Raw genomic sequence first — 27676 nt, forward strand, 5'->3', positions numbered from 1 at the left:
CTGGCATACCAAGACTGCCTATAAAAAGTAGTAAAAGATTGCATAAGCGCGACGTTGCATTCGGGAAAGCAGCGTATCGAGAATAGTTCTTAGTGGGTTAAATTCCATGTCGTAGCGAGCTACGTTATATTTTGCCAGATAAACTGGTTGAACCACAAAATCTTACGCCAAGATAGTAGTCGAAATTAGTGCATCCACCATTAGCCCAGAAAGCGAGAGAGAATAGACTACAAAATGAATGTCATGGTCACGATGACCATGGAAGACACAGCATACAGATTTGCTGCATCTTTATGGTTTACTGGCCATGAAGCTGACACACTCCTTTACCTCCTTTTGGGGAATTTTATTGCATTTCTTATTACTAAACACTACACTCGTTCACGCACATCCTCACAATGTCCTCCATTCTCAATCTCGGTCTCACAGCGCTGTGCCGCGAGTCCAGGAGGAACACAAAGCGCTCGAGAAGCGTGCACTTCCTGATCTCAGGGTAATGGCCCTCGGAGCATCGATTGTCTTTGGTGTAGGATCAAGCGATGGAAATGGGTTAGTGAACTAACCTTCTCAATATGTGACTCCAACTAACCCTTGTCCACCTTTTAGTTTCCGCAAGTTACTGCGAGATCAGCTTCGTTATTCCGGTTACAATGTTGACATGGTTGGCACCAAAAACGGCGGCACAATGAAAGACAACGTGAGAAACCTGGCCTGTATTTACATTTCTTGGGCTAACATCGGTGCTCTAATTAGGATGTGGAAGCAACTTCTGGCTATGTCGTCTCGCAGATCCACGACGCTTCGAAGCTTTCCTACAAGTATAAGCCTAATCTTGTCGTTATCAACGCTGGCACGAACGATCTCGTACACAACATTGACACGGGCAACCAACATGAGAGGCTCAAGTCAATGTTGCTCGATCTCTGGTCAAACATCTCTGAAAAGACTGTTATCATCCTCTCTACCATCCTCCCAGTCGATAAACCCGACGCTGAAAGCCTGCGTGGCCCTGTCAACACAAAGTATCGCGCTGTGGTTTCAGAGCTACGCAAGCAAGGAAAGCCTATCTTCCTCGCAGATCTAGACGGTTTTATGACGCTGGATGATCTGGGCGATGGTACACATCCAACTGATTATGGCTTCAGAAAGATGGCCGGCGCATTCTGGTCAGCTTTTCAAGAAGCCAAGAATGAGATCAACGATCCCCTACCAGCTGATCTAGCAGGTGATTCGGGCAAAACATGTCGCAAGAGTCCTGGCGATGGCGTCAATGCTGGTTCTCAGACACAGAGAGGCAGTGGCTATGACGACGGCACCTACGAACACGACAGTCAAGAGATGGGTACTCTAATGACCATCACGAGTGACTGGGATAGAGACCAGTGGTTCTTTGCCCGTATCTTCCGCTCAGACCGAGACGATCTTCTCGGTTGGGTTGAGAACTCTGCGGGTAACGTGGTTTACGCCGTCCGAAGGAACGATGGCGCTGGCAAGTTCACCAAGATCAACACTGATCTGGATGTCCACGACAACTGCAAGATCAAAGGAGTTGTCTTTATTGACCTCAACGGCGACGGACTCGACGACTTTGCCTGTATCGGGTCCGACGGTGCCGTCTATGCCAGTATCAACCAAGGCAACGGAGGCGGCGACAAGCCTCCTACCTTTGTCTACAAGGGCCTGTGGAGAGCTGCCGACTCCAAATATCCTCAGAGCAAAGTCCGGCTAGCTGATATCGATGGTGATGGCCGCGCCGACTTCTGTGGCCTTGCTGATAACGGCGATGTCTACGTCTGGCGCAACGGATGGATCGACGACATGCCCAAGTATTGGCAAGCTCTTGGGAAGAGATTTGAAGGAAAGGGCATGGGTAACTTGGATGGTACTCGTTTTGAAGACATCAATGGCGATGGCCGTGATGATTGGGCTTGGGTAGGCGACCAAGGCGAAACGTTTCTGTGGACCAACCATCGCAGCTGTGGTGTTGGCAAAGAAGGTGATGGCCTGAAGGTGGCCTGGCGTCCAGGGTACTACAAAGGCAAGACTTCAGGTCCTACGCACACAGGCGGCTTTGCCAAGGGAATCCGGAATAGGATCCATTTCGCCAGAATCTACGGTGAGCCCCAAGACTTTGGTCTGCTTGGCAAGCAGGACTACGTATACATGGAGCACTCCAAGGGAAGTGATGGAAAGCACACGTTCAAGATGCGGGTCTGGAAGAACAAGGGATACGGAGGCACGAAGCTCAAGGGCGACGGTAACAAGTACTGTGACATGACAGGAAACGGACGCGACGACTATGTCTGGGTTTTGTCAAAGGGAGAGATGGACTTTTATCCTAACGCTGGCAAAGACTTCATCACGGACAAGGACAGCTACTGGGGCCCTATGCAAAAAGCCTTCTTCAAGCCACCTCGTGACTTGGATCGACGAGACCTTCACCTTACAGATTGGGATGGCGACGGCAAGTGTGACATTGTCTGGGTCGATCCTGATAACAAGAATCACGTTTCTGTTTGGAAGAACAATTACACTCCTGGCGGCGGCTTCAATTGGCAATACCTTGCCAACCCAGCGCCGGAGCTCTACTGTCCTGAGAAGCGCGGCATTGGTTTCCAAGACTTGCCTGTCCAGTTCGCCGATGTCACTGGTAACGGGCTAAGCGACTATCTCTGTATCGAAAAGAATGGTAGGATCTGGGGATGGACACAGGATTCTAAAGGTTCCTGGACATACATCGACCAGTTCTTTGGTACTAAAGGGCATGATCGCGCCAACATGCACTTTGCTGATGTCGACGGTGATGGGCGTGATGATGCCATCTGGGTCGAGAAGTTCTCAGGAGATGCCTTTGTCTACTACAACAAGGGCCGCAAAGACGTCGCTGGGTCCCGATACCATTGGGAGATTCAGGAACGTGGAGGTCCCTTCCCAGCCTATGGTGGTAGCTATGCTGGTTCCTGTCAGTATTTTCCGGACCTCAACGGTGATGGAAGAGCCGATCTTCACAGCATCCAAGCAACCTTTCCCAATACAGCTGTTACCGCATACAATATCTGTGGCGGCAACCGATCCGGCGACGATAGCTCCGACATCAAGAAGCCGGACCTTATCATCCCCCCGAAGACTCCCGGAGGAGGCGGATCTGAGGAATCAAACTCACCTCCCATTCCCGCGGATAACTGCAAGAACTTGCCGGACTTTATGGTTACACCTCTCACTCGCGTGGGAAGAAGTGCAAAAGGTGAGGATTACTGCTTCGCCAAGTGGAACAAGGGTGTCTTCATCAAAGAGATCGAAGCCGTGGCGAGTTCGGGTTCTCTCCGCTATATCCGAGTGGTTTACACAGACGGGACGATTCAGGAAGCAGGCAAGAAAGTCGCAGACGACGGCAAGCATCGCTTCGGTACTGTGAAATGGGACCCTTGGCGCGACTATTTCAACGAGTTCTCCATGAACGATGGTGGCTTCAACGGCGGCGTCGGGCGGATAAAACTCGAGATGTCGAACAAGTGCGGCGGTGATACAACTTGTCGACTTGACGCTGGAGGTTACTGGGACAAGCCGCCTGTCATGCAAAGAATACCTCGCGGCAGTTCAGATCAGGGAATGCTCTTGGGCATTCAACTCAACGCAGGCGACGTTATTGAATACCTGACACCAATGTTCTCCAAGGCCAGGCCTGAGAAAGTCACTCTTGGCGAACCCAGCTTTGAACCAACATTCGAGGAACTCAACTCGAAGCCTTTTGAGTATGTCTCTCGTTACCTAGTCATCCAGTATTATTCCACTAACATTCCATTCCACAGTGAACGCCAGCTGGAGGTTGTCAGGACCTCTCACGTTTTGTATAACCGCCGAGCAAACAAACCCGTCGAAATGGGAATCGATCTCTACCTCCAAGTCGAGCAAGGTACCAAGGTCAACTGGCAGAGCCAGACGGGAAAGGAGTGGGGCGGCGAGCTGGGGGGTACCATTGGAGGCGGTTTCGATTGGGAAGTTGGTCTTCCTGAGATGGTCTCGGGTAAGATTAATGGCAAGCTGGATATCACTGGCAAGTGGGTTATTAAGAATGTCAAGATGGATTTTGACGGCGGAGAGAACTCCACTATAACCCGGGTAAGCTTTCTCTGCTCACAGGCCATACTTGTTCACGTCGTACTAACAAAGCTGTCTACCTAGACCATGAGTAGGGTCACTGTCAACACTGTAGTTGATCCAGGGGAGGCAGCCTTGTGCCAAGTGGTCGCCATTCAAAGCAAAGCTAATATCCAATACCACTCCATGGTAAGTATCATTCTTCCTCGTACTGCACAGTGACCAAGTAACTGATAGTTTCATTCACTAGATGACACAGCATTTTTCGAACGGTGATTCGTACTCGTATCCTGTACAAGGCGTGTTGAGGGACAGTCGTGTCACGGAGGCTATTTCGATATGCGAAGATGTAAACGAGGACAACAAGGAGGAGGCAGCGGCTGCTGATTTCGTCATCGAGCAGAGTGGTACATATTGTAACGATGGTACAAGGGTTGGTGATACTGGCATGTCGGATGAGGAGTTGCGCAAGGCTTGTTTCCTATAAGCCTTGACTATAATGATATAGTGGTCTGAGTGGGATTATATTTATCTTCTTATGTATATATAGTTATACAAGATATCTTTATTATTATACAAACTTTACTACTTTTACTTACTACTTGTATTAATTGAGGTTTATAGAAGTTATAATAATATATTACTTAATTAAGGAATAAGGTTGCCAAACAACAACGTGCTATAGCAGGGCGGAGACTTGAGAGTGGACAAGATCAGCTAAGCGAAAAGAAGTAACTTCTCATTCATTGCTATATGGCTATATATGAACTGTTAGGGTACTGGCTGGGATCTTCGGCTATGTTTATTCTTGGAATTCTTATCTCGATGCTTAACCCGAAATAGATGAGACATGGACCCCGTGGGGATGACACGCTAGCGGTGGAGCCGCCCCTCATCCGCGTTAGGCCGCGTCACTAGCAGATTTTGTCCCCTTTTCCGATCTAATCATCACAATATTCAGTACATGTTCATCAACATCCGTGGCTGTTGGGTTGCACAGGCTACAGTTGACTGTACATATATCCCGTTATGCCCTTTGCTACGCCTCGAGTGTCTTACTGGCTCTTGGATCACCGCCAGCGTGAGCTTCGTTCTTGAGGCTTACAATTTCTGCAGCAATTGATGTTCCAACCGACAACTATCATCTCTTGTTACCTCGTATAACAATACTATGTCTAGTGGCGTTCCGAAGCACAGCATGGGCACGTCTAATGTCCGCAGCAACATGCTGGGAGGCCTGCGGCTTCGCAACCCGGAGACCAATACAATGATACTAATCCCAACCCCAACGGATGACCCCAATGATCCTCTGAACTGGCAGGCTCTCACCTAGCATTTTTTCTGACTCAAGGGCAGCAAGCTAACCATAATATAGGTCGAAGCCATATCGTATTTATATTGCTATACTCGTCTCCTGCGCCATCTTTTTCAGTAACTTCTTGGCTGCTGGACCCTCAGTCGCCATCATCAGTACCACCGAGTCCTTCTTTGGTCCAGCTGGTTCCGATTTCGATGAAAACCTCTCCAGGATTGCCTACTTCTTCACCACCACGGCGCTTCTGCAGGGAATGGGGAACCTGATATGGATGCCTTTCGTGGCAAAGTACGGTCGTCGACCTATCTATGTCGCGTCTTTCATCCTCTACACCGCGTTTGCTGCTTGGGCTGGTGGTGCGACTACATACGGCTCAGCCTTGGCTGCACGAATCCTTATGGGCTTTGCGTCTGGCGTCGCTGAATGCTTGGCCCCCTTGACCATCTCGGACTTGTTCTTCTTGCACGAGAGAGGTGCTGTTATGGCGTAAGTATCCCTATTCAACTACCCAACTTGCAGAAACTGATGCACAAACAGTATATATACCACAGCACTGTCCGCTGGTGTAGGCGCTGGAATCATCATTGCTGGACTCATCACTATTAACCTGAGCTGGCGGTATATCTACTGGATAGCGGTGGCTTTGGTCGGAGCGTGCACCATTCTGATCATCTTTACGTTCCCTGAAACTGTCTTTCACCGCCAGGAAATCTCATCAGCATCACATGCCGATCTTGGTCCCAACACCGCTCATACCCGGCATTGTAAGCTTGAGGACATGGATACCGACAATGCTCAGTCTGACGACATCTCACCATCCGGATTACGACTGTCCTATTCTGCATCCCCAAAGCGTACTTATTTGCAAGGTTTATCCATGTACAGTGGTATACACACAAAAGAGTCCTTCTTCAAGCTATTCTTCCGTCCAATTGTTCTTCTCGCCCTTCCTCCAGTCCTCTGGGCCACTCTCGTCATGTCCGTCACGATTGGCTTCCTCGTTGCCATTAGCTCCAACTTCGCTGTTGCTTTTGACGCTACTTATGGATTCGAGCCGTGGCAAGCTGGCTTATGCTTCGTTGCCTGCCTCGTAGGAGCCGGTATTGGAGCCTTCTTTGGAGGACATTTCAGTGACATGGTGGCTGATAAGCTGACGCGCACCAACGGTGGCATTCGAGAACCGGAGATGCGGCTGCCGGCTATCACCATCTCGTTTGTTATTGCGCCAGTTTCTCTGGTTCTATATGGAGTAGGCATCGATCGCAGCTGGCACTGGATTGTCCCTACTATAGGCCTCGGTCTCTGTCAGTTAACCCAGAGCTCTTCCGCACTTATGTATATGCTAACACCTATGGAAAGTAAACCTGGCAATCGTTCAAGCTACTAATATAAGCTTGGTCTACACGATTGATAGTTACCGTCCTGTTGCAGGAGAGCTGGCAGTCACGCAGTTAGCTTTTAAATGTAAGCCAACCCCCCCGATCGCCGGGTACGCGGAATTCCGTGTAACAAGGCTGAACGATAATGTGATCCGTGTAAACTAACAAGATACAGCGGCATTCGGATTCCTTCTCTCTTTCTACACTAACCCTTGGATTGATGAGAGTGGTTATGACAACGCCTTTAGTGCCATGGCTGGGATTTCAGGAGTGGTTATTATGTGCTGGGTACCTCTATATATTTGGGGCGGGAGAATTCGGCATGCTACCTGGAGATGGGGTTTCATCCAGAGCCACGTCCACTGGAACGCAGATCGTCAGGTGGGCGAGTAGATGCAGTCCACGAAACATTCTTGTTATTAAAAATAGGCAGGAAATAAAACGCCAGTATCCTGTAAACCTCATAACTCAGCAGTACTAATTATAAGATTGCATAAGCCGCAACCAAGACACTTAACATTCCACGGCCGATCGATAGGTGACTGCCAGAGTTTCCCTTGTCTGGCGAGACAGTTGCAGAGCTCGAGGTTGTCTCTGACCCGCTTGAAGTCGCACTCGCAGTCTCAGCAGTTGATGTTCCGGTGCTGGTCTCACTGGGCTTCCCTCCTGCTTCGATGACGGAATCGAGGCTGCGTCTGTTATTATATCTGCCATAATAGATCAAGAAGGACTTACATATGAATGAGGCCGTTATTTGTGAGCACATTCGCTTCGATAACCTTGGCGTTGTTGAAAAAGATATCGTCACCTATAATGCTAACTCGAACTTCGGTCTTGTTCAGAGTTCCAATGACTTGCCCGTCACGAAGGTAGTTGGAGTAGGTAACTTCGTTGAGGGTATGAGCTCTTTAAAATACCGTCAGTGTACTTCCGGATGGAACAAGAACAACTTACAGTAGCGCTCCGCCTAGATCCGCCTTTGACAGCTCAACATCGGGGCTTCCCGCATCCTTGAACGCTTGGGTAGACGGCGCAAGGCATGTTACGTTCTTTGAGGCATCGAGGGCGGGCCACAAACCCGCCTTGATAAGAGCGCCGTTCAATGCTGCGAGTCTCTTGTCGTCGGCGGCTTGAACCGTTTTAGAGCAGGACAGAGGCGGGAGAAGTACCCTGTACATGTCTGTTAGGCTGGTCTCGACGAGCTGGCTTGCTGTTACTCACTTGTCCACGATCTGGAATCTGCTCGCATTCTTCGCACCCCAAGATCCATCGACAGCAGTCATCTTGATGTTCTGCTCCTCACCTGCTCGGAGATTGACAATTGCCCCACTGATATCCCCACCGGCTCTCTTCCCTTGTCGTTGTCGTGTAGCGAATACAATTTGACCATCAGCATTGTTGCCAAATTGGCTCTGGATCTGGGGGCCTGCAGTTCTGTTGTTGAATTCCTCGCTCTTCAACAAGGTGGGAACTGACAGTCCACGGGAATCATCAAAATCCATGGATGAGAGTGAAGCTGCCATAGTATGATACGAGAAGAAGACTTGGAGCATTGTCTGGTTCAATTCGGTTACATCCGAGATGCCAGAATCTTTGAGATAGCTCTTGATTGCATTATTGGTAGGAATTAAAACGGTAACATTGGTGCCCTGGCTAGAGAGGGTCTCAACCAACACCTGGGGAGCCGCGCCCAGCAGAGAACGGAAAAGGGAGAGAGAATCGTAGTCGGCAATAGCACTAGCCAAATTCTCAGACACGTCCTGAGCATTGGCGAGAGACAGAAGAGCAAGGCTCGCGGCCTTGATGGAGAAAGAACTGCGCATCCTGAATTATGGTGAGGGGAAAGACAGTTTGACAGATCTGAAGAGAATAGAAGAGGATGCAGAGCCTCAAAGCAGCTACGTGGAGCATCCCGCTTATTTTGTAGCAATCCAATTCCAAGGCTGTGGATTCCACGCATCGAAACTGGCTGAGCCCAGACCCAGATAGACCAGAGCCTGCTTTGCCATTGACGAATAAGCAGTCTCACAAATAAGCCACGGTGAGCAGCAAAGAAAGGGTGGCGCCGAGCTGAAAACTAGTGGCCAGCCCTTGCCCGCACAGCCCTATCATCCCTTTTTTTGCAGCTAATTGCTCACCTGCCTGCGCCATTATGTACCATTACTAAAACGGTTTATTCGTATTGGGGCTGAAGCGAAATGATGCAGGCTAAGTAAAAACGGCACCATTGAATTATCTCCGTTTTTTAAAGGAGGATCGGGATGTTTGACTTAATGACCATCTGAAGTTTCATATATAACGATCATACGTGATGACGTTAATTCAAGATCAATGAGCAATATTGTGTTTACAAGATAATTGTCCTGCACTTTGGAAAACAGGGTAGAGACTACCTCGAAGCGGCGCAGCCTGCTGCTGTCGGCTGTCGGCTTGCATCTTGGAAGCCAATGACTCCAGCCCAGCGCAGTAGAGTGACATTCCTGCGGCTCTGAAGGAGTCTAATAAGGTGCATTTCAGCTCAAAGCCTATTATTGCAGGATAATGAATTTCCGGTTGGCCATCTCTAAAAATGTGTTTCTCATCGACTTGTAGAATATAATTACTTAGCTAAGTGTATTCATTGAACCATCTTTACTTCATTGCGGCTTTTGATTGCCAAGGCTGTTACGCAAGTATGTATTGCTCGAATTCGCATTTAAAGAACGTCTATTATCCTCGGGATCGATCGGTTAAAATATGTAAACAAATCATATAATTGCAGTTCCCTGTCTTGTGTTCAACAGTCTATGATTCTATCTGAAAAGACTTCTTGATCGCCGCGCTGAGGCGCTGAACTGCCGTACACATATCCTCCTCAGCCGCGCTTGCAAACGTGACACGTAAAAACATCTCGTTCAGGTCCGTGTGCGGCTCGGCTCGGAACCAAGAACCACGAGCAAAGAGGACTCCTTGGTCAATGCTGTGCTGGAAGATTTCCTCTTCAATCTCATTCAGACTTCGACGTTGGTAGTCTGGGTGTTTGGTATGATCAAGTTTCACCCATAGCTATTACACAAGTCAGCACATCTCTCCCTGTATAAAGCAGAGTATCCGGTAGGGAACTTACAAACATGCCTGCAGCTGGAGGGATCCAAGATGCGATATCTTTGGGCAAGTAGTCCTCGCAAGCAGCAAGTAGGACATTGCGTCTTCTCGTGTAGTTGGTCCTCAGGTCAATAAGCCACTTGAGATAACCCTCGTGACCCCATGTCTCATCCACCAATTTCCAGATCATCAGTTGCGATATGCCGCTAGGTCCCTGATTTGCAACTTCAGCATGACGGAGATACCTCTGGATGACCTGCTTGCTAGCCGTAATCCATCCCATCCTCGAACCGGGGACCAGGACCTTGGAGAATGAGTCCATTCGAAGAACTCGGCCATCAACGTCCATGCTGAGGTATGACGGGACGAGACTAGTCAGGAACTCATCAACAGTCTCATTCACCACAACATCAGTCCCTCGTCCTGTATAGGGCTTCATTTGAATGAAGTAGTAGGGCTCGTCTTCAATGACAAAGATGTTATGCTTTTGGCAGACTCTGTAGATCTCACGTCGCCGCTCAAGGCTCTGCGTCGCGCCAGTAGGGTTCTGTCCTGATGGCACGGTATAGAGAATATGCGGCTTTCGAGCGCCTCGAGCCACTTCATCCCACGTCTCCAGAACTTGATTCATGTGACTAGGCAGTAGCCCTTGCTCATCCATATTGATGCCAAAGACCTTGATGCCCTGTGGAATAAAGGTCTCAAGCGCCGTTGCAAAGGTGTAATCCTCTGTGAGGATAGAATCGTTCCTATACCGGTCGCAGAGCATACGGACGGTCTGTTCCAGAGCTCCTGTACTTCCGACGGTCTGGCAAACTGCCCAGTCGGCGTAGGGAGGGTTATAGACAAGGTCAACGTGTTCGGCTATCCAGCGCATCATCTGTGGGGATCCGGTTGCCTGACCATAGTTGAAGGCAATAGATATGTCGTAGTCCGAGGTGCCGTCCCTAGTATCGTACTTACCAATGCGAGTCGTCTGGGCGCCGTTGGCGGGCGATTCTGATAGATGTTGCTTCTCAGAGAAGTTTGGCGCCGTAGGTACACGCATGGTGATTTCGGAGATGGGAAAGTATTCGCTCGAGGGTAAGCCGCCACCTAAGGAGATCAGACCGGGTGTTTTGATGTACCCGGCGGCTTGTTTGAGGATGCATGGTGGACGGTTGCTCTCACTGCTGAAGTGGGCTTGGAGCTATCGTTAGTGTTGGATCTGAAAACAATGTTCGACATAACATACTTTCCCAGTTTCTGGCTAAAGGTTTTCCAGCGGCCTATATCCTGATTAACATCATTGCCACTATTACGAAACGTCGGCATTTACCGGTAATTTGAACATGTCACTGTCAGACATGGCAGCTGTTCCAGGTCGTATCTTGGTAGCTGTAGTACGCCTTTCACGCATGGCTTGGATCTTGGAATGACTCCCATTAGGGGAGTCAAGCTTCGTTGCTGTTGAGTGGACCATATTGGTAGGTCTTGGACGTTCCTCGAATGATAGGTGACGGTATAGACGACATCTAGAAGCGATTCAGCGTATGTCTTAAAGACTTTACATGCACAAGATGTTGGCTTGTCTGCGGTTTCGGTGCCCCAGTACCTGTCAAAGGGCGTGTGGAATAATGGTTAGTGCACTTTGCGCCCTAAGTGGAGCCATGATGCGCCTGACTAGTTTAGCTTGCATTGCCCCATGAAGTATTGCAGTTTTCATGCTATCACTGTGGAGCTCCGGTGTAGACCAACGGCTCGCTCCAGTCGATTTCATATTCATCATTGAGCAAGCCTTGGGTTGGGTTCACAGGAAGAAGATCACAGGCAGTACTGGGATGATGGGCAAGGTTCTGGAAAGTTGATAGAACTGCCAAAAGGCGATATCCAACTTTGGTTGACCTATATAGATATATACCATCACGCTCTAGTCTTTGGATAAATGCTGTCTTCGAAAGGTAGCGATCCACTCCTGGTTATCAGCTATAGTCTGTTCCCAGTTGTCATCACTCCCATACACCAATCGCCTCGCCTCGCCCTGGAACATCTCGTCGGTCGGAAAGACACCACTCGCGAAGGACTGCTGAGCAAAGCGCCCTAGATGCCAGGCTAGAAACTTGGTATAAGAGTCAGGCGTCAAATCGAAGCCATGATCGTGCTGCTGTCCCGGATTCGGGCCTGGGTCGACAGCTTTGCCAATTCTCTCCTCTATCTGAGCTAAATGATCTGGTACCGTTGGATCCGTGGCTGAAAAGGGTACCATGGTTAACGCCTCGTTTGCAAGCAGGTACGGCGGCAAGGCATTCCTGACCTGTGCTGCGATCGAGGGCTCAAATTCATGATCACCCTTCCACTCTGCCATTTTCTTGCCCTGACGGAAATGCTGTGTGAGATGGTCTGCACGGTCCTGCCACGACTCGAGATGCTGATGGCAGAATCCGCACCGGGAGGAAATCGGAGGAGGCGGTATTCTCCAGTCGTCCAGGATGGGTAGCGTATCTAGTTGATGGAACCCGCGGAGGTGCTGGATGAGATTGTCTTTCCGCCTAAAGACGTGAGGCTGTTGACCAGTGTGGCATGCGTTATGGTTATGAGAGCTTAGGTGATGTTCGGTAGGATCAAGGATATTGCAGTATGCACACGTACTCCTGCCGGTCGAGGACGAGACCACTGCACCACCATATGGTGCACAAATCCACTGATCGCAGTCAAGATGGAGCGTCTTTTCGTGTCTGGTCCAGTCGTGCTTCTTAGCAAACGTATCGCAACAGAACGTGCAGTGGAAGATTCGGGGCTTCTTGTTGGCATCAGTGGCGGTGCTCCTCCTCTTCGTGACGCGCCTCCTGTTCCGATTCTGAAACGATCGAGACGACTGCGTGGAAACAATCGAGCTTGAGGATTGACTGTGCCAACTGGCCACGCTTGGACTCGATGATTCCACCCTAGTGGAAGGAGCTTGCATGTTATCGCTCAAGGGATTTTCTTGTAGTGCGTCATAAATCGCTGACCAAGATGCCGATTCGGCTCCTGGAGGACTGTTTCTCCATCTCTGCAGAGGATCAGAGGCTTGCTCATGGGCATCGTATACGGGAATATGAGTGCTTCTTCCGCCGTCCACGTTCAGGCTGTGTCTGAGAGAATAGCGGCTTCTGCGACGTGGGAGAGTCGGATTTAGGCTGATGGGAATGGCCGGATATTGTGGCGGGTTCGCTGTGTCGGTCTCGCAGAGTTCCTGATTGGCTAGAGATGAAGTATTCAAGACCTGCTGCAGACTATAAGGAACAAAGCCATCGTTATGGCAATGCCCTTGGATCTCTTGGTGGCTCAATGACCCCAGACTGGACGCATAGTTGTGATCGAGCTCGAAGCTGTCCGCAGCCAAGTCTGGGCAACCGAAGGTCAGGTCTTCCAGTGATGCTTGATCAAAGCACAGTCCGACACCGTCATTCAGAACATGGAGCAAGCCCTCTGAAAGATTGGTATCCGCGTCATGGGTGAGTTGGGGTCCTCGATGGTTGCTTTGTTGCCAATGAACTCCATCATCTTGGGTTCCGGTCAGGTGCATCTCAGCGCCAAGCTGGAGAGACGTCCAATCTCCAGGGTCGAAGTCGCCAACTGGGGATTCTTGCAAGCGGCTCTGGTGAGGTATATGTTGCGAGCTCATGTTCTCTCGGGAGTGGTACGCGGGCATATAAGGTGAAAAAGCAAGAGGACAGGACTTCAAAAACACGGGGTAGCAAGGAATAAGTGCAGCGGAGTTTGGTTCATCCGATTGTGGGGGTCAACATGACTTGTTGCGGGTATTGTTATCTACGCTAATTGTGATAGTGTGAACTTAACCTCTGCAGCTTGTCGAGCAACGAACTAGGCGACTGGCTGAGTGGTCTTGAATCCCTACATCTATCTTAATTACCGATATCAGTAACTACCACCTTTCTCGGTACTCTCTCTTCCTCTAGCAATATTGACCTCATGCGACATGATAAATTGTAGCGATGTAAAGTCAGTTGCCACATGAACCATATCGAACCCAGCCTCAGCATACTCTCTCGCTTGCTTGCCAGATGTACTGTAGATTCCACATTTCTTGCCAAACTTGTGGCTTGCCTTGAGCACACGCGCAAGCGCATCTCTCAATTCTGGTTTAAAGATGCCTTGCATGATAGGATGGCCGATATTGTTCCCTGCAGTCCAAGAGTTAAGGCTGAATACCACTGTAGTTACCTTGCTGCAACGAACCTAAATCGAATGGTCCCACGAATAATACATCGACACCGTCGACAGCGGCGATTTCCTCCAGGTTCTCGAGAGCCTGTTGGGTTTCAATCTGGACTATAGTAAGGAGACTGTTGTTTGCCTGCTGAAGATATTCGGTCATTGTCGGTATGGGACTGAAGCGCTCCATTGCATACGGAGAGCCAAATCCACGCGTTCCTTGTGGGGGGAACTTGGCCGCTCTGACGATTTCTCTGGCTTCTTGCGCGGTGCGAAGCAAAGGTACCAGGATCTTGAAGATCTAGTCAGTTACTGGCCAAATCCAGCTGCCATTGATACTCACTCCATGGGCACCTGAGTCCAAAGCTCCTATTTCTTGTAAGTAGATTGATCGTATCCTCGCTCACGGGTTGCTTATCTTACTCTTGATCATCCATGATTCCATCCCGGGAATTCTCACTACAGGAGATACTCCAGCTGCAGCAACAGCAGGGACTGCCTCGTGCATAGCGCTATCTAATATCGCAGTTTCAGTTTCGTAGAGTAACTATTAATTATGCTCCAGTGCTCACCATCAAGATTACCATGCTCGCAGTCAATCACCACCCAGTCGACGCCAGGCACGCGAGCGAGGGCACGCGACACATTAGCGCCAGGCACCATCTGCCAGAGTCCCATGCTCGGGCCATCAGCACGCTGCAGTGCCGCTCTCAAGAAGTTCCCTTGTTCCATGTGGTGGTTGAGTAGAGAGGAACAATATGAGAACAGAATTTTGAACAAGTTGGCTGATTGAAGTGATCAAAGATGGCTGATAACTCAAGACTTCAACTGGTGCTTTACCGTTGGTTCCCACATATCTTAAGAAAACGTCGCGTTGTCATTGGGGACCTGACGATCCAAGAGCCTTTAAGACTCGTTCAGGCGTAGTAGGGCGCGAAGCTTAGTAGGGCGCAAGGCGCAGGCGCTAGACAAGCTTGGAGAAGTGGGGGGAGGGGGGTGTCAATAGTAGTCTCCATCCTGTGAGTTATCTTGTATCTGAAGATGGCAATATTTTGAAAGCTATCGCAATCTACTAGAAATTGCCGGATGCCATCTGATCAGGGTTAAGATAGCCTCTAATGATGGTGGAAAACTACAAAAGATCCATTCTGCAAACAGTATTGAATCAATATGTTGGGGGAGAAGCCAGTGTTTCCCAGTAAGGGTCGTTTATAATCAAGATTTCAGAAAGGCATGGCGCTGAAAAAGACCTTTTTTAAATATACCGAACTAGTGCAGAAGATAAACGAATACTTTGCTTTGAGAATCTCCCTTACAGTGCGAGGTTATGCTATTGAGTGGGTCGCATCAGTTTGAGATAATACTTGATCATAATACTGGTTGTATGCCCGGCCTAGATGAGTAGATCCGAGGCAAAGATGCTGCCAATGGAATAGAATAGATATACAACGGGAAGCTAAACCAATTCAGAGGTCCCTGCTACGTGAGATGAGTTGACCGGCTAGTTAACTAAATGTAACGAACCACAATTGATCCACTTCTGCTGTCTCTCGTATCTTGACCTTCTTCACGCGTTCCAAAGAGTGCCGTACGCCCTTGATATCAACAGGCATAGGCCGAGTTCTTTAATCGAGGGGAAAACCTTGCAACTCACCAGAGAACAGATTGGCTTCTTTCTTTTACATACGTGGGGCACGGCGCAAGGCGCAAGGCGCAAACAGCCACAAAGCCCTTTGCTCAAGTTGGAGCTTTGCATCAACACAATTACTATGGGACAAATCCTTCACTAGTCAATGGGTAAACCCACTATTCACTCTAGCCTAGCAACAGTTATGCCAGCATCTCGATGGTCAAATGCAACCCCCGAGTAAGATTGCAGTAAGTGGAACGATAAATACTTAGTAGTGCAATAGCGATTGGCTAGTCCTGGCGTGAACTACGGAAGTGCCTTGCAGCTCGCTATTTACATTTAGCTTTGCGAGTAGAATGGAGGCAAGGACTGTGTCTTTACTCAGATAATGTTGTTACCCCGGATATGACAACCTGATCTGGGGAACATTGCTTGATAATGCGGGGGGCCTAGCCTTTCAAGATAACTCACACAGAGATATAAAGAATCCCTTCGTGCATCTTTGAGTATAATTAAATCTCCAGTATAACAACCATCTCTTTCCATCTCAACATTTGAACACCAATCACAGGCCATGACGTCCCAAGATCTCGGCTCGTTCAACGCAGATCCTATCACCAAGGATCCAGTCAAGACCGTCAACCCCCAAACTTCCAACATGGACGAGGGTGTCCTGCGCGGAGAGGTCTTCGATCTCAACAAGCGTGAAGATATTGAGCGACAAAAGACACGCGAGGGCGAGACCCATTTTAGCCGTCTTGGCTGGAAGCGCATGACAGTCATACTTATCGTAGAAGCCATTGCTCTCGGCGTCTTGAGTCTCCCGAAGGCCTTTGCTTCCCTCGGAATGGTGCTAGGCGTTGTTCTTTGCATTGGTGTCGGCCTTATTGCCCTGTACGGCAGCGTCTTGATGGCCCAGGTTCAACTCAGAAACCCGCACGTCTCCCACTACGTTGACCTGGGAACGTTGATGTTCGGTTCATTCGGCACCAAACTTACCAGTGTCTTCGTCGTGGGTCTGTTAACCATGGTCGTCGGTTCGCATTGTCTTACCGGTGCCATTGCCTTGTCGACCATAACCCAGTCCAGTTCGGTCTGTTCAATCATCTTTGGACTCGTGTCCGCCTTTATCATGCTTCTGCTTAGTCTGCCGCCGTCGTTCGCCGAGATTGCTATTCTAGGCTACATCGACTTTGCATCTATCATGCTGGCTATTGGAATAACGGTCATTGGAACGGGTGTGCAGAGGTCAGACTCCCTCGGATCGTATGTGCCTTGGTCTGCCTGGCCGAAGGAAGATCTAACGATATCCGAGGCAATTGTTGCCATCAACAATATTGTCTTTGCATATGGATTTGCTGTGGCACAGCCCTCCTTCATGTCTGAGATGCACACGCCGGCAGACGTCTTCAAATCCACTCAAGCCCTAGCAGCTATTGAGATTATTCTCTATACCCTTACTGGTGCCTTGATCTATGTATTCGTCGGTCAAGAGGTCCAATCCCCAGCGCTTCTTTCCGTCGGAACTATGCTCTCTAGAGTAGCTTTCGGGGTAGCGCTACCGGTTATTCTAATTTCTGGGTCTATCAATACTACTATTGTATGCCGGTATATCCATGGAAGATACTATCGCGATTCGGTTGTACGATTTATCAACACAAAGAAGGGCTGGATCTCATGGATTATACTGGTCTGCGCAGTTACAGCCATCGCCTGGATAGTCGCTGAGGCGATTCCCTTCTTTTCCGAACTTCTTTCCATTTGCGCCACCTTATTCATTTCCGGCTTATCGTTCTATCTACCTGCACTTATGTGGTTCATTCTGTTAAAGGATGGACCGTGGACTTCCAAACGCAACATAATCCATACTTTGGGATCCGGACTTCTGTTCCTCTTTGGGGTCGCTATTTTTGGCTTCGGCATGTACTCAAGCATTGAGGGACTTGTAAGTCATTGAAAGTGTGGTGGCAATTCTTAGTAAAGAAGCTGACTCTTTTCCAGATTACCAAGTTTGAATCAGGCTCAATTAACAGACCATTTACATGCTCAAGGACTTAGACTAATAATTAGAGGATAGTATAATAAAAGTCATCTTTATTAGTAAGATAAAATTCAAGTAATAGATACAGAGCTTAGAATAGTAAATTTACAAGTCACTCTTATGATTATAAGCAGATATGGTTGGGATACCATGGCCAAGCAAGTCCTCTACTAAAGTGCTCATATAACCATTTAAGGTTTTTATCATGAACCTACTTTAGTACGAACAAGGCCGTGTTATCGGCATTATTGGCGCATTTCTGTTCTCGAGAATGTCGTCGAATGAGGAGGAGTGTGCAAGGTTGAGATTGGGCAATGATGACAATTATAAGGCATGTCCGTATGCGGTGAGTTCACATCAGTAAGCATACCAATTTGGCCCATTACAAACGTTATTCTGATCTAGGTTGGCTCTTTAGGGCTTTGGTGCCGGGCTACCAACGCCATAATTTCTTGGCTGTAGATAAATTTCACGTCAGACTCGATGCGAACCCTGGCTGGAATACATTCGGGTACGCTTTTCCCACTCAAGCCTTTACCCAAAACCTTGAAGGGACATGAGGATAACCTCGCGGCGGCATAACATATACTTCTTCCGTTCAGTAAAAAGTACTTAAAATACTTGCCACTGCTGTCTTCCAGCGACAGACAACATTACCGTAGGACTGGAGGGAGGAAGCTTCCCTCGAGGCATACCGGCCCCGATGCCGCTACTTCAAGCCTTGAACGGAGCTCTTCGATTAAAGCAACAGCAATTCCCCTTCTTAACGGCCGCCGGACGGAAGATGTCTCAAGGTATGTGGCCAGATTCGATGATGGCCCTGGCTAGCCTTATGGCGAATGGTACCTGACTCAATGCAATGGGCCATCAGTGCGTTCGCTGAATCAAGAAACTGGCTCACGAACGCTGCTCTGCTCAAAAATAACACCTCATCGTAGTATACATGTAATTATTCGACACGCAATCGCGGCACAAACATCCTTCATTACAAACCGCACTCGCCCGCCTGTTGGTGATTGTCATCCATCCACCCGTAAAAGCATCACTCCTCCCCCTCATCATGCTTCAGCCCAGCATCCTTGGCCTTCTTATCCGCAAGATCACACAGAAACTTCCACTCCTCACTACTGACTTTACTCACACTCAGCCTCGACTGTTTGAGCAACTGCATCATCTCAAGAGGACCACCAGACTTCCCAAGTTCACGAAGTTCTTTTAGACCAATAGGTACCGCAAACTTCTTTCTGAACTCGACGTGGACCAGGTCCCAGATGGGTTTCTCTTTGGTGGATTTTGGATCGTAGTACGGTGCGCCTGGTCGACGAGCGGATCCTAATGAAGTTAGATGCGAATCATAAGGTGGGTGGAGATGGAGGACTTACTGTCTTGGGAGAATTCTTTGACGATTTCCATTACGCCTACGATGCCGGGTTCTTTGCAGTTGCTGGCGTAGAAGAAGGCGAGGTCGCCAGCGTTCATGTTTCTCATGTTGTTCCGAGCTGCGAAACGTCAGTCTCATCGTATTTCTTTCAGTGAGCATAAGTTCATACCTGCGTATGCGCGGATGCCTGTATCAAGGTCAGCCACTGAGATTCATCGCGAGCATAAGACAACATACCATCCCATCCCTCAGGCTCCGTCTTGGCCTTCAAGTCATCGATGGAAAACTTGACATCAACACCATTCTCAATTCGAGTCTCAGGCTCTGCTTTCATGAGCCAGTACCACTGCCCGTCGTGCTTCGGGGCATCAGGGTTTATCGTTGGGATGGAGTCGATGTCAGGATCTTCAGATGCACCACGAGAGCTGGACTGAGCAGGCTCCTGTTTCTTGGCTGGCTTCTTCACTTTTGGCGCGTCTGACTCTTCGGTTTTCGCTGGCTTCGCGGGTGCTTTGGGCTTCTCTTGCTTCTTCACATTGGTTGCTTTGGCAGTTTTCTTTGGCGGACTCGCTTTGGCTGGGGGAGGCGCTTCAGGCTCGTGATTTCCCTTGGCTGCTTGCCGAAGAGATCTTCGCTTGGGCACAGCTTCTTCTGAAGCATCGAGGGTAGGCGCACTTCTTTTTCGGGGTGGCATGGTGAGCTGTGGATGTGTTGAGATTGGCTTCACTTCATCGAAAGCTTGAACACGCGACGCGTCTTGAGTTGGGGCTTGAGCTTTGCGCACAGCCACAGCCTGCGCCACAATATCCATCAGTGCAGTGCACAGCAAACAAACCTAGCCACCGCTAAAGGGACATCAATCACGATTTTAAGAGCTCCCGAGCATGTTCTGGTATTCTACTCAGAAGTAAGCAAAAAAAAAAAAAAACTAAACTTTCTTCTGTCGTGGTCGCAGTTGGAATCATACCCTGGTCCCAGTCGTAGGTATCGTCACAATAATTGATCAACGGACAGTTAACGAATTGAGCTGGCTCGGAAGAACTTTCGCCATTCAGCCAGCACAAAATTTAAAGAATATTGACTCAATGGCAAGTAAATCTTCAAACATCTCTCCTATCCATTTTTCGCAGTCGCGACACCGTTTACAACGGAACATGCTTCCTGAACCAATCCTCCATCACCAACGTTGCAGGGTAAGCCGCATCTCCAAGTCTCAAAAGCATCGCAACATGCCCTTCGAACCCCTCTCCCTCAAAAACATGCAATTCAACATCCGTACCCGCAGCCTTGAGTGCGACTGACAACTCAACAGCTTGGCGAATATCTCCCTTCCTCTGAACATGGAGCAGCAAAAAAGCCCCAGCATTTGGTGCAGCTGCATGATGGGTCGGTGACATTGCCTGTAATCGTACGGGATCATCGCTTAGTCCTTTGACCATGTTGGTGATGATGGGTCCTGTGTTATCGGCAAACTCTGCTAAAGCGTTGTAGTTTGACCCATCGAGAGCGATAACGCCTTTTAGAACGTCGATGCCAAATCCTGCCTTTTCTGCGTAGCTTGGGTCAGTGCCTAGCAAAGTAACGACATGCGCTCCAGAGCTATGCCCCATGAGAACCACACGCTCTGGATCAATGCCAAGCTCTTCAGAATTCATAATCAGATATGCCACTGAATCAGCAACCTCTTGCACCTGCTCCTCAACAGTAACAGTCGGGATAAGTGTGTAGTTAATTGACGCAAAGGCGTAACCAATGTCGTTCAAGTAGCTGACTTTCTTTGAGCCAGTTGAATCGAGATAAGTCCCGATTGTCCAACTTCCACCATGGACATACACGACGACGGGGGCCTTGGTAGCATCTGAAATCGGTTTCCAGAGACGAAGGCGCTGGGCTTCTCTTCCACCGTACACAATGTCTGTTCCGCCCTGAGGAACATCCGAGTTCATTTCGGATAAGAGCTCATGCACTCTTTCCATAGTGATGTCGTCGTTGGTGTCTTTATATATGGAAAGGCCGGTGATTTCGTGTCCCCGGGCAGCCAAGTCCTGGGGACTCAACTCCGAGGCCGATGAAGTGCTGGGTATATCTGAACAAGTCATTGCTGAGATCGTGTAACTTAAAGATAAGAAGCGTAATCGAAGAGTTTGTGAAGAAATTCAAGGTCATATCCATTGCGCAAGCCAATCTATTCATATTATTCCTCGTCTCCACTTTCTTCATGGTCTGCGTAACATCGCGACGTAAGAAATCCAGCAACCTAAATAATTCAGATGCCTGGTCAGGCAGACGCATAAACCAACAAAGGGTCCTGCTACTGGACTTCCAAATTCGGTGTGGCCTTGAAAGCCTGAAGCGATATCTAGGAGCTTATCTCAGTCCAGTTGCCGTATAGCCGGGTTCCCTGAAAACAAACAATCCACCACGGCGTCAATTTAGCCTAATCCTTGCACGATAAAAACCTCCAGCGCGTATAAACAATGTCGTAACATGTTTTTAGATCAGCCCAACAACAATAACAAAACAATCCATTTCCACCATTTTCCGCAAATTCAGCCTGACTCCAATCATATGTTTTCATTATAGATCCTTCCTTTCTTAACCTTGCGTCATCAGCATTGTCTCAGTAAACTCAATAACCGAACGAAGCTGCTGTAATTGCCCACCCTCCAACAGCATAAACTCTTGATGATTATGTATCATCTCAAGCGAATAATCACACCCATCTTCCCTGGGCCTCGCCTCGAAATCTAGCTCATCCTGAAAATCCTGTAAATGTGACGAAATATCGTGCAGGACATCAGGATCTAGTGTCAAGAACTGAGCATACGACATGGTCTTGCTTGAAGATGACCCCGTATCTGACTCGATCCAGTCTGAAGGGTTATTGGTCAGTACTCTTGAGATGGCTGTGGTGATGCGCTTCAGTGACTTGAAGACCAGGGGGTCGGTCACGTTTGGCGATGGATGGGAGTCCTTTAATCTGGAGAAGAAGACGTTTATCATGACGAAGTGGTCCTTCATGGCGTAGAGTTCGTCACGAATCTGTCTGACTTTGGGATTCGGTGGCTCGTGAGGCTTTTTGTGGTGCCGATCGGGTAGTGCTGCAGCCGGGAAACCCATATGCTTGGTTCTGAACTCATCGAAATCCCTAGAAAAACATCAGTTTCCGGAACGGTACTGTACACAGAAGTGCCTCGACTCACGCTTTCAGAATGGGCAGAAATTCTGTAAATAAGTCCCGGATATCCTCCAAGGCCTCGAGACAACGAGCTAGCTCCAAGTTTGCATGCAGAGGAATATCTGCAGCTGTCAAGCGTCTGCCAAAGTCTTTTGGTGGAGCAACACTTGAAAGGGTGTTGTGTGTTTTTTGAACGACCTCCTTCAGCTCCGACATTACTCCCCATGTGTCGGGATTCAGTGGAATATCTATCAAGGCCATGCTAGAGCCCTTGGAAGCCCAGTGCTGAGCGTAGACGTCGAGCATCTTGCCCAGGTCTGCTGTTTGCGTGCAGAGCTGCTCACATGTCGAGCGGATCAGGCCCATTGTCGAGATTAGATTTCCTCCAATGTCGTTTGCGAGTTTGGCAGCAGCGTCGAGAGATGCATTGGTGTCTTGGCATGCCTTGTGATAATCGCTGGGATTCGGGTCGGAGGGCACATTGTCAGGTGCATTGATCTCCGCACCAGGGCTTTTCTGGGGGCATGGTGTCCCAGGCTGTTGTTGTTGAAATGCTGGGAAGAATTCAACATGGCTATCTTTTGGACGATATGGGAGTTGGGTGCGTGATGATGTAGATGGATCGACATAGATTCTTGCATTGGGGTCTTGCGCGGGGAATGTTTGCTGTTCTTGAATGTCTTCGAACAGCTCAAAAGGGTTATTCTTCGGGCGCAATGGGAGTTTCGATTGTGATGTGGAATTTGATGGGCCAGCGTGGGATGATGCGACGGCTTGCGTCGTTGCTGCAGGGGTCACTTGCGGGGAAGATGAAGATGGGGATGGGGATGGGGACGATGGCCGTGAATCCATCGAAATAACAGATGCAGCGCTATCGACTTCAAGCCAGTCGTCGGCAATGGAATCTCGGCGGTTCTGTGACATTTTGGCAATAATATGATACTAAAATGCCCGGGAAAGCGATAGAATACAATGGAATTTGACGAGTTTTGAAGGGGAGGATGATCAGGGTTGAAAAAGAGTGTTGCCTTTCAGCCTGGATTAGGCAGACGTCCCAGGTTGCATTGAGGCTGCAGTGGTCAGTCCTACCATAAGGTTCAATCACTGGCCAGCAGGGATTAGGTCAGCATTTTCTCTGTGTCATCTTGGGAGAAAAACCCAACTTGGGATATAATTTTCATTGAACAGAAACTATTCGTCCAGGGCATATTCTACATTTTGATACTGCCAATAGATGATAGCATTGAGGGAATGGATGAGTCAGGAATTGGGTCAACTCAAAGCCATCGTACCATGACTGGCCGACATGTGCCCTCTGCAGAAGTGAATTCACTTGGGTTGTTGACTGCCTTGTTCAAGGGGAACTTGCTTCATGCCACTACATAATGAAATAATCTCATTCGGTATATGCCAAGCCTTCGGAAAGCAGATGCGTCAATGAAGGTGTCCAGGGTTTGTGATATTCGTAGTGGGTTATCCATCGGGATTTAACATTAGCGTCCTGTCTAGGGCCCATCAATTTAATTTATAGCGCCAAGCTTACGATAATCCCGTGTTGTTACCTCTAGACCATGCGCTATATTTCCTGGTAATATTCGATGGTGATTGTGATTGTAATTGCTTCTCCGCCTATTCAACATTGCCATGATATGATATTGGGTGTCATTGTGGTTTGCGGGGTATGTCTCTTCCACTCACTCATAAGGCGGTAAGGCGCATGGTAAGCTTCAGCTCACCGCCAATATCAATTCTGAATAACACTCCTCAGCGGTGGTTCGTGGCAGGATATTGAAACCTTTTCGAAGAGCACTGTCTCACCCAAGCCAGCAATATGTCAGGCCTCGAGCCACTTGCGGCCTTGGGCCTTGTTTGCAACATTGTTCAACTTGTCGAAGTTGGCCTCAAAACGGCCACGCTCTGCAAGAATGCTTACCGGACGGGTGAACCTGATCCAGAGCTCAGCGTCTACGCCCAAAACCTCGCAGACACCGCTTCAAGCTTGACCCAGTCGCTGGAGGTTTCACAGCAGCCTCTCAACCTCGATGACTCGAGACTCTTGACTCTAGCTCGGAACTGTCGAGATGCCGAAGAAGAGTGGAGGAAGAAAACTCCAGCTCGCTTCCTTTCTCAACAAAAGCCTCGCAAACGAGCTCGCTTCGGAGCAGTTCTCCAAGGCATCGTTAACAAACCAGAAATCGATCGTCTGGAAAGTCAACTACGCATAGCCAAAGAGTCCTTGGAGACAAATCTTCTCGTTGGTGTCTTCAAAGGTCTTGACATCTCCAAAGTCCAGGCCTCAGACCTCCAAGACAAGCTCCAGACTCTCCTTCAGGCATCTTCCGCAAGCGAAAAGGAACTTCATGATCTCATCCAAAGACAAGTGAGCCTTATCAATACACAGATCTCAGACCGTATTAATAGAGCGGAGGCATCTACCAAGACTCATGTCACAACAGAGCTTGCTAGTCATGAGTCGAAACTCATATCACACGTAGACCGAGGCAGGGACACTATTTTGATACAAGCTGAAGCTAGAGAAAATAGCCGAAGGGAGAACGAGGGCCATGAACGACTCCTGCAAAGCTTCTATTACCCAGACATGAATCATCGGAGAAACAATATACATTCCTCCCATCAATCGACGTTCAACTGGATATTCGAAGGAGGGCCTAAGGGCAATTATGGGGAACCAGAGGCTTCCCAATCAGACTCACAGTCTGAAAATTCGTTACACTCTTATGCTCAAGAGCTTGTTTACAAGAACTTTGTCAGGTGGCTCAAATCGACAGAAGACCGGTACTGGGTCAGCGGGAGGCCTGGAACCGGAAAGAGTGTGTTGATGAAGTTCATCATCTCCCATAGAAAAACAATGGAGTCGTTACGACAATGGCAACCCGACGTCCAGATCCTCACTCACTTCTTCTGGAAAGTTGGCAGTCCCATGAAAAATAGTTTCAAGGGTTTCTTATGCTCTCTGGCCTATCAACTATGCTCTTTAGATAAAGAACATGCCATGGGTTGGCTCCAGCAAAACCCTGATTGGTCTCGCAAGGCTGGGCCCGGTGATTGGGACAACGAGGACCTCCAATCCCTTATTGCTAGTTATTTAAGCCTTACAGCTCGACCTTTCTGTCTTTTTATCGACGGACTTGATGAGTTTGAGGATGATGATGGTGTAAGCATACTCATCGGCTTTCTCGACAGTATGCAGACATCATCACGACTAGTCAAGGTGTGTATGTCAAGCCGCCTAGAACAAGGCATACGGATGCGGCTGTGTCGGAATCCAGACATGAAAATGCAGAATTTGACTCGAAATGATATTAAGTGTTATTCAAGGGCTATTCTAAACAAGGAGATAGCACTAGCATCCTCTTCAATCGACGTTGAAGTTATTGTGAGAGATATCGGTCTTATGGCAGAGGGCGTATTTCTTTGGGCTGTTCTAGTAACTAGGTCAATTGCCCGGGGAATTATGAATGGCGACTCAGAAAGCGACATCCACGAAAGAGTTTCGAGAACGCCGAAAGACCTCTACAAGTTATACCTTGACATGTGGGAGAGACTGGGTGAAGACGTGGAGCTCTACCAGGAATCAACAGCATTGATTCTCAGCTTTATCGTTATGGTCTGGCGAAGCAAGTCAGCATTCTATCCCAGTCTCGCGACTGCGAGTCCATACATCTCGATTTTTGAATTGATGGTGGCGTCGAGCGATGACCTGTGGTTAACATCTGTTGACTCGATTGATAGCCTACCAGTAACAGATCTTCAGCAACGCTGTAAGGAACTATGCGCAAGGGTGCCCGTCAGATCAGCGGGCCTCCTTGAAGTCGTTGAATATACTCGGGACTACGAACGCTTTGGTACAAACCTAGAGACTGATCCAGCCATTCGGTATAGGACTATCTTGGTGAAGGCCGTTCATCGTACTGCTATCGACTTTTTGGTCGGGACAGAAGACGGAAAACAAATCTTGAGAAGTCATATGATGTCTCAGGAGGTGTTATTCATCAGGCTTTTCAGAGCATGTCTTCTTCGAGATTGCCTTTGGCCAGCTATCCAGTTCACTGGCAATAACCGGCCCTCCTTCATGGACAAGTACCAAGGGCGTGACGCGAGTCAGCGTCTTGATCGTCATCTGAAATCACTCGCATATCATAGAGATATTCTCCAAGGGTCAGCTCTGGCCGAGATGATTGATTTGATATGGGCCACTCATGTTCACATGATTAAGAATTTCCCAGCGCACAACCATCCAGAATTCCATATCCTAGTACCAAGATGCAAATTGGACTATTTATTGTTCATGGCTCAAAATGGATTCGACGCCTTTGTCAAAAATGGCCTCATTGAATGGAGGAACAGAGGGCGAATCGATGTGCTTTATCGAGTCTTTTTAGTTTGCTTGCGGTTTCGCCATCGATGGCGTAACCGTGGTTGCGATACCAGACTCGAATTTGGTGGACGCATCCGTCTCATGGAGCATATCATTAGGTCCATGGCCGGTGCTGATAAGTTCCAGTTCTTTGATCTAGGAGGAATGAATATCAGCAATAATGCGGTAGCAAAAAGGGCTACAACACTGTTTCTTATCCATGCTATCAATGCCTTCCGTCTTAGACAGGAACCTGCCTCCAGGCTCAGACTCCGTCAACATTCATGGATTCCATGGGAACCGGATAGAATCGATCGAGTTATCAGAGTGATAGGTGATTTCCGAAATTTGCTCTGCTTTGCAGATAGCTTGGTTATTGCTGTTCATCTCTGTGAGCCGATTAGTGGTGACCTGCCATTACATATCGGGTATAGGCATACATACGCGTTTTGGGCGAAAGCTCTCTACGTGGAAATCACCGTGTCAATCCTGGCTCAGATCTTTTTGCGGCAAGCAGTCAAGTATAGTAAAGCCCATCAATATCCCGAGATCAAAGAAGATCTCAGACTCGGGGCTTTCCCTCAGACTATCAAGCCCGTCATGCTGAGTATGCGCTCAAAGCGCTTTCTAATATCCTCGGGCGCAGATAAACTTAGTTTTGAAAGATTCTGCCGGACCGCATTGCTACTTGACTCATCCGGATCCAGGAAGCAAGATTCCAACGAGGCCCACAGGTTTCAGAAAATCGGGGAGGAACTTTTTGATGATGCTATTACCAGAGCTGTGGAGATAGCCGATTCACCAAAGGGAGATGGGCCAGACGGAATGACTTTTAATCTTTGTAGTACTTGTGAGACTGAGGAGAATAACGTAACTAGGCATAGTTCTCGGTAACATGTTGTTAAATCTTTATTCGACTTAGAAGACTGCCGCGCCAGAAGCGCTATTTTGCTTCAAAAAGACAATTGATATCTGCATGTCACTAAATGTATGGC

The 27676-nt window shown here is 48.6% G+C and overlaps 11 protein-coding genes across 11 annotated transcripts; 5 read left to right on the plus strand and 6 right to left on the minus strand.

Moving 5' to 3' along the window:
• Nucleotides 1-307: 307 nt before the first annotated feature.
• On the plus strand, nucleotides 308-3123 carry BKA55DRAFT_721884 (uncharacterized protein; the record flags this gene model as incomplete). Its single annotated transcript, XM_046201023.1, has 3 exons — nucleotides 308-549; nucleotides 607-697; nucleotides 754-3123. Coding segments are annotated over 3 exons (2703 nt in total), but the record flags the coding sequence as incomplete, so codon positions are not given.
• Nucleotides 3124-3129: 6 nt separating this feature from the next.
• On the plus strand, nucleotides 3130-4576 carry BKA55DRAFT_467834 (uncharacterized protein; the record flags this gene model as incomplete). Its single annotated transcript, XM_046186123.1, has 4 exons — nucleotides 3130-3752; nucleotides 3810-4119; nucleotides 4183-4287; nucleotides 4349-4576. Coding segments are annotated over 4 exons (1266 nt in total), but the record flags the coding sequence as incomplete, so codon positions are not given.
• A 468-nt stretch (nucleotides 4577-5044) lies between these two features.
• Nucleotides 5045-7363, plus strand: BKA55DRAFT_268909 (major facilitator superfamily domain-containing protein). Its single transcript, XM_046185458.1, has 5 exons — nucleotides 5045-5415; nucleotides 5474-5899; nucleotides 5951-6717; nucleotides 6773-6877; nucleotides 6968-7363. The coding sequence occupies exons 1-5, from the start codon at nucleotides 5270-5272 to the stop codon at nucleotides 7183-7185; spliced, it is 1662 nt and encodes a 553-aa protein (XP_046052578.1). The 5' UTR covers nucleotides 5045-5269; the 3' UTR covers nucleotides 7186-7363.
• Nucleotides 7274-8615, minus strand: BKA55DRAFT_505029 (uncharacterized protein; the record flags this gene model as incomplete). The annotated part of the gene is made up of 4 exons (XM_046187156.1): nucleotides 7274-7481; nucleotides 7528-7698; nucleotides 7747-7962; nucleotides 8014-8615. 4 exons carry the CDS (start codon nucleotides 8613-8615, stop codon nucleotides 7274-7276), a joined length of 1197 nt encoding a protein of 398 aa, XP_046052579.1.
• A 961-nt stretch (nucleotides 8616-9576) lies between these two features.
• On the minus strand, nucleotides 9577-11338 carry BKA55DRAFT_636876 (pyridoxal phosphate-dependent transferase; the record flags this gene model as incomplete). The annotated part of the gene is made up of 4 exons (XM_046197037.1): nucleotides 9577-9837; nucleotides 9899-11058; nucleotides 11111-11144; nucleotides 11195-11338. 4 exons carry the CDS (start codon nucleotides 11336-11338, stop codon nucleotides 9577-9579), a joined length of 1599 nt encoding a protein of 532 aa, XP_046052580.1.
• A 447-nt stretch (nucleotides 11339-11785) lies between these two features.
• BKA55DRAFT_504958 (uncharacterized protein) lies at nucleotides 11786-14805 on the minus strand (the record flags this gene model as incomplete). Its single annotated transcript, XM_046187147.1, has 6 exons — nucleotides 11786-13525; nucleotides 13828-14042; nucleotides 14098-14365; nucleotides 14417-14442; nucleotides 14497-14589; nucleotides 14646-14805. 6 exons carry the CDS (start codon nucleotides 14803-14805, stop codon nucleotides 11786-11788), a joined length of 2502 nt encoding a protein of 833 aa, XP_046052581.1.
• Nucleotides 14806-16277: 1472 nt separating this feature from the next.
• Nucleotides 16278-17761, plus strand: BKA55DRAFT_535732 (transmembrane amino acid transporter protein-domain-containing protein; the record flags this gene model as incomplete). The annotated part of the gene is made up of 2 exons (XM_046189735.1): nucleotides 16278-17648; nucleotides 17705-17761. 2 exons carry the CDS (start codon nucleotides 16278-16280, stop codon nucleotides 17759-17761), a joined length of 1428 nt encoding a protein of 475 aa, XP_046052582.1.
• Nucleotides 17762-18786: 1025 nt separating this feature from the next.
• BKA55DRAFT_686287 (thymocyte nuclear protein 1) lies at nucleotides 18787-19819 on the minus strand (the record flags this gene model as incomplete). The annotated part of the gene is made up of 4 exons (XM_046198911.1): nucleotides 18787-19076; nucleotides 19127-19243; nucleotides 19295-19312; nucleotides 19363-19819. The coding sequence occupies 4 exons, from the start codon at nucleotides 19817-19819 to the stop codon at nucleotides 18787-18789; spliced, it is 882 nt and encodes a 293-aa protein (XP_046052583.1).
• Nucleotides 19820-20053: 234 nt separating this feature from the next.
• Nucleotides 20054-21472, minus strand: BKA55DRAFT_268966 (Alpha/Beta hydrolase protein). Its single transcript, XM_046185459.1, has one exon. It carries the CDS (start codon nucleotides 21222-21224, stop codon nucleotides 20268-20270), a length of 957 nt encoding a protein of 318 aa, XP_046052584.1. The 5' UTR covers nucleotides 21225-21472; the 3' UTR covers nucleotides 20054-20267.
• Nucleotides 21473-21720: 248 nt separating this feature from the next.
• On the minus strand, nucleotides 21721-23227 carry BKA55DRAFT_504061 (uncharacterized protein; the record flags this gene model as incomplete). The annotated part of the gene is made up of 2 exons (XM_046187064.1): nucleotides 21721-22273; nucleotides 22329-23227. The coding sequence occupies 2 exons, from the start codon at nucleotides 23225-23227 to the stop codon at nucleotides 21721-21723; spliced, it is 1452 nt and encodes a 483-aa protein (XP_046052585.1).
• Nucleotides 23228-23872: 645 nt separating this feature from the next.
• Nucleotides 23873-27612, plus strand: BKA55DRAFT_559626 (uncharacterized protein). Its single transcript, XM_046191999.1, has 2 exons — nucleotides 23873-24023; nucleotides 24072-27612. The coding sequence occupies exon 2, from the start codon at nucleotides 24135-24137 to the stop codon at nucleotides 27573-27575; it is 3441 nt and encodes a 1146-aa protein (XP_046052586.1). The 5' UTR covers nucleotides 23873-24023; nucleotides 24072-24134; the 3' UTR covers nucleotides 27576-27612.
• Nucleotides 27613-27676: the final 64 nt, after the last annotated feature.

The sequence above is a fragment of the Fusarium redolens genome, assembly GCF_020744475.1.
Source record: "Fusarium redolens strain MPI-CAGE-AT-0023 chromosome Unknown BKA55scaffold_4, whole genome shotgun sequence".
Taxonomy (NCBI): domain Eukaryota; kingdom Fungi; phylum Ascomycota; class Sordariomycetes; order Hypocreales; family Nectriaceae; genus Fusarium; species Fusarium redolens.

Excerpts from the sequence above, each read along its gene's own strand:
- BKA55DRAFT_559626 (XM_046191999.1), top strand. The coding sequence starts at position 24,135 with ATGTCAGGCCTCGAGCCACTTGCGGCCTTGGGCCTTGTTTGCAACATT.
- BKA55DRAFT_268966 (XM_046185459.1), bottom strand. The coding sequence starts at position 21,224 with ATGACTTGTTCAGATATACCCAGCACTTCATCGGCCTCGGAGTTGAGT.
- BKA55DRAFT_268909 (XM_046185458.1), top strand. The coding sequence starts at position 5,270 with ATGTCTAGTGGCGTTCCGAAGCACAGCATGGGCACGTCTAATGTCCGC. Across the intron at positions 5,900-5,950 it reads GAGAGAGGTGCTGTTATGGC|TATATATACCACAGCACTGT; the intron begins GTAAGTATCCCT and ends ATGCACAAACAG. Across the intron at positions 6,718-6,772 it reads TACTATAGGCCTCGGTCTCT|TAAACCTGGCAATCGTTCAA; the intron begins GTCAGTTAACCC and ends ACCTATGGAAAG.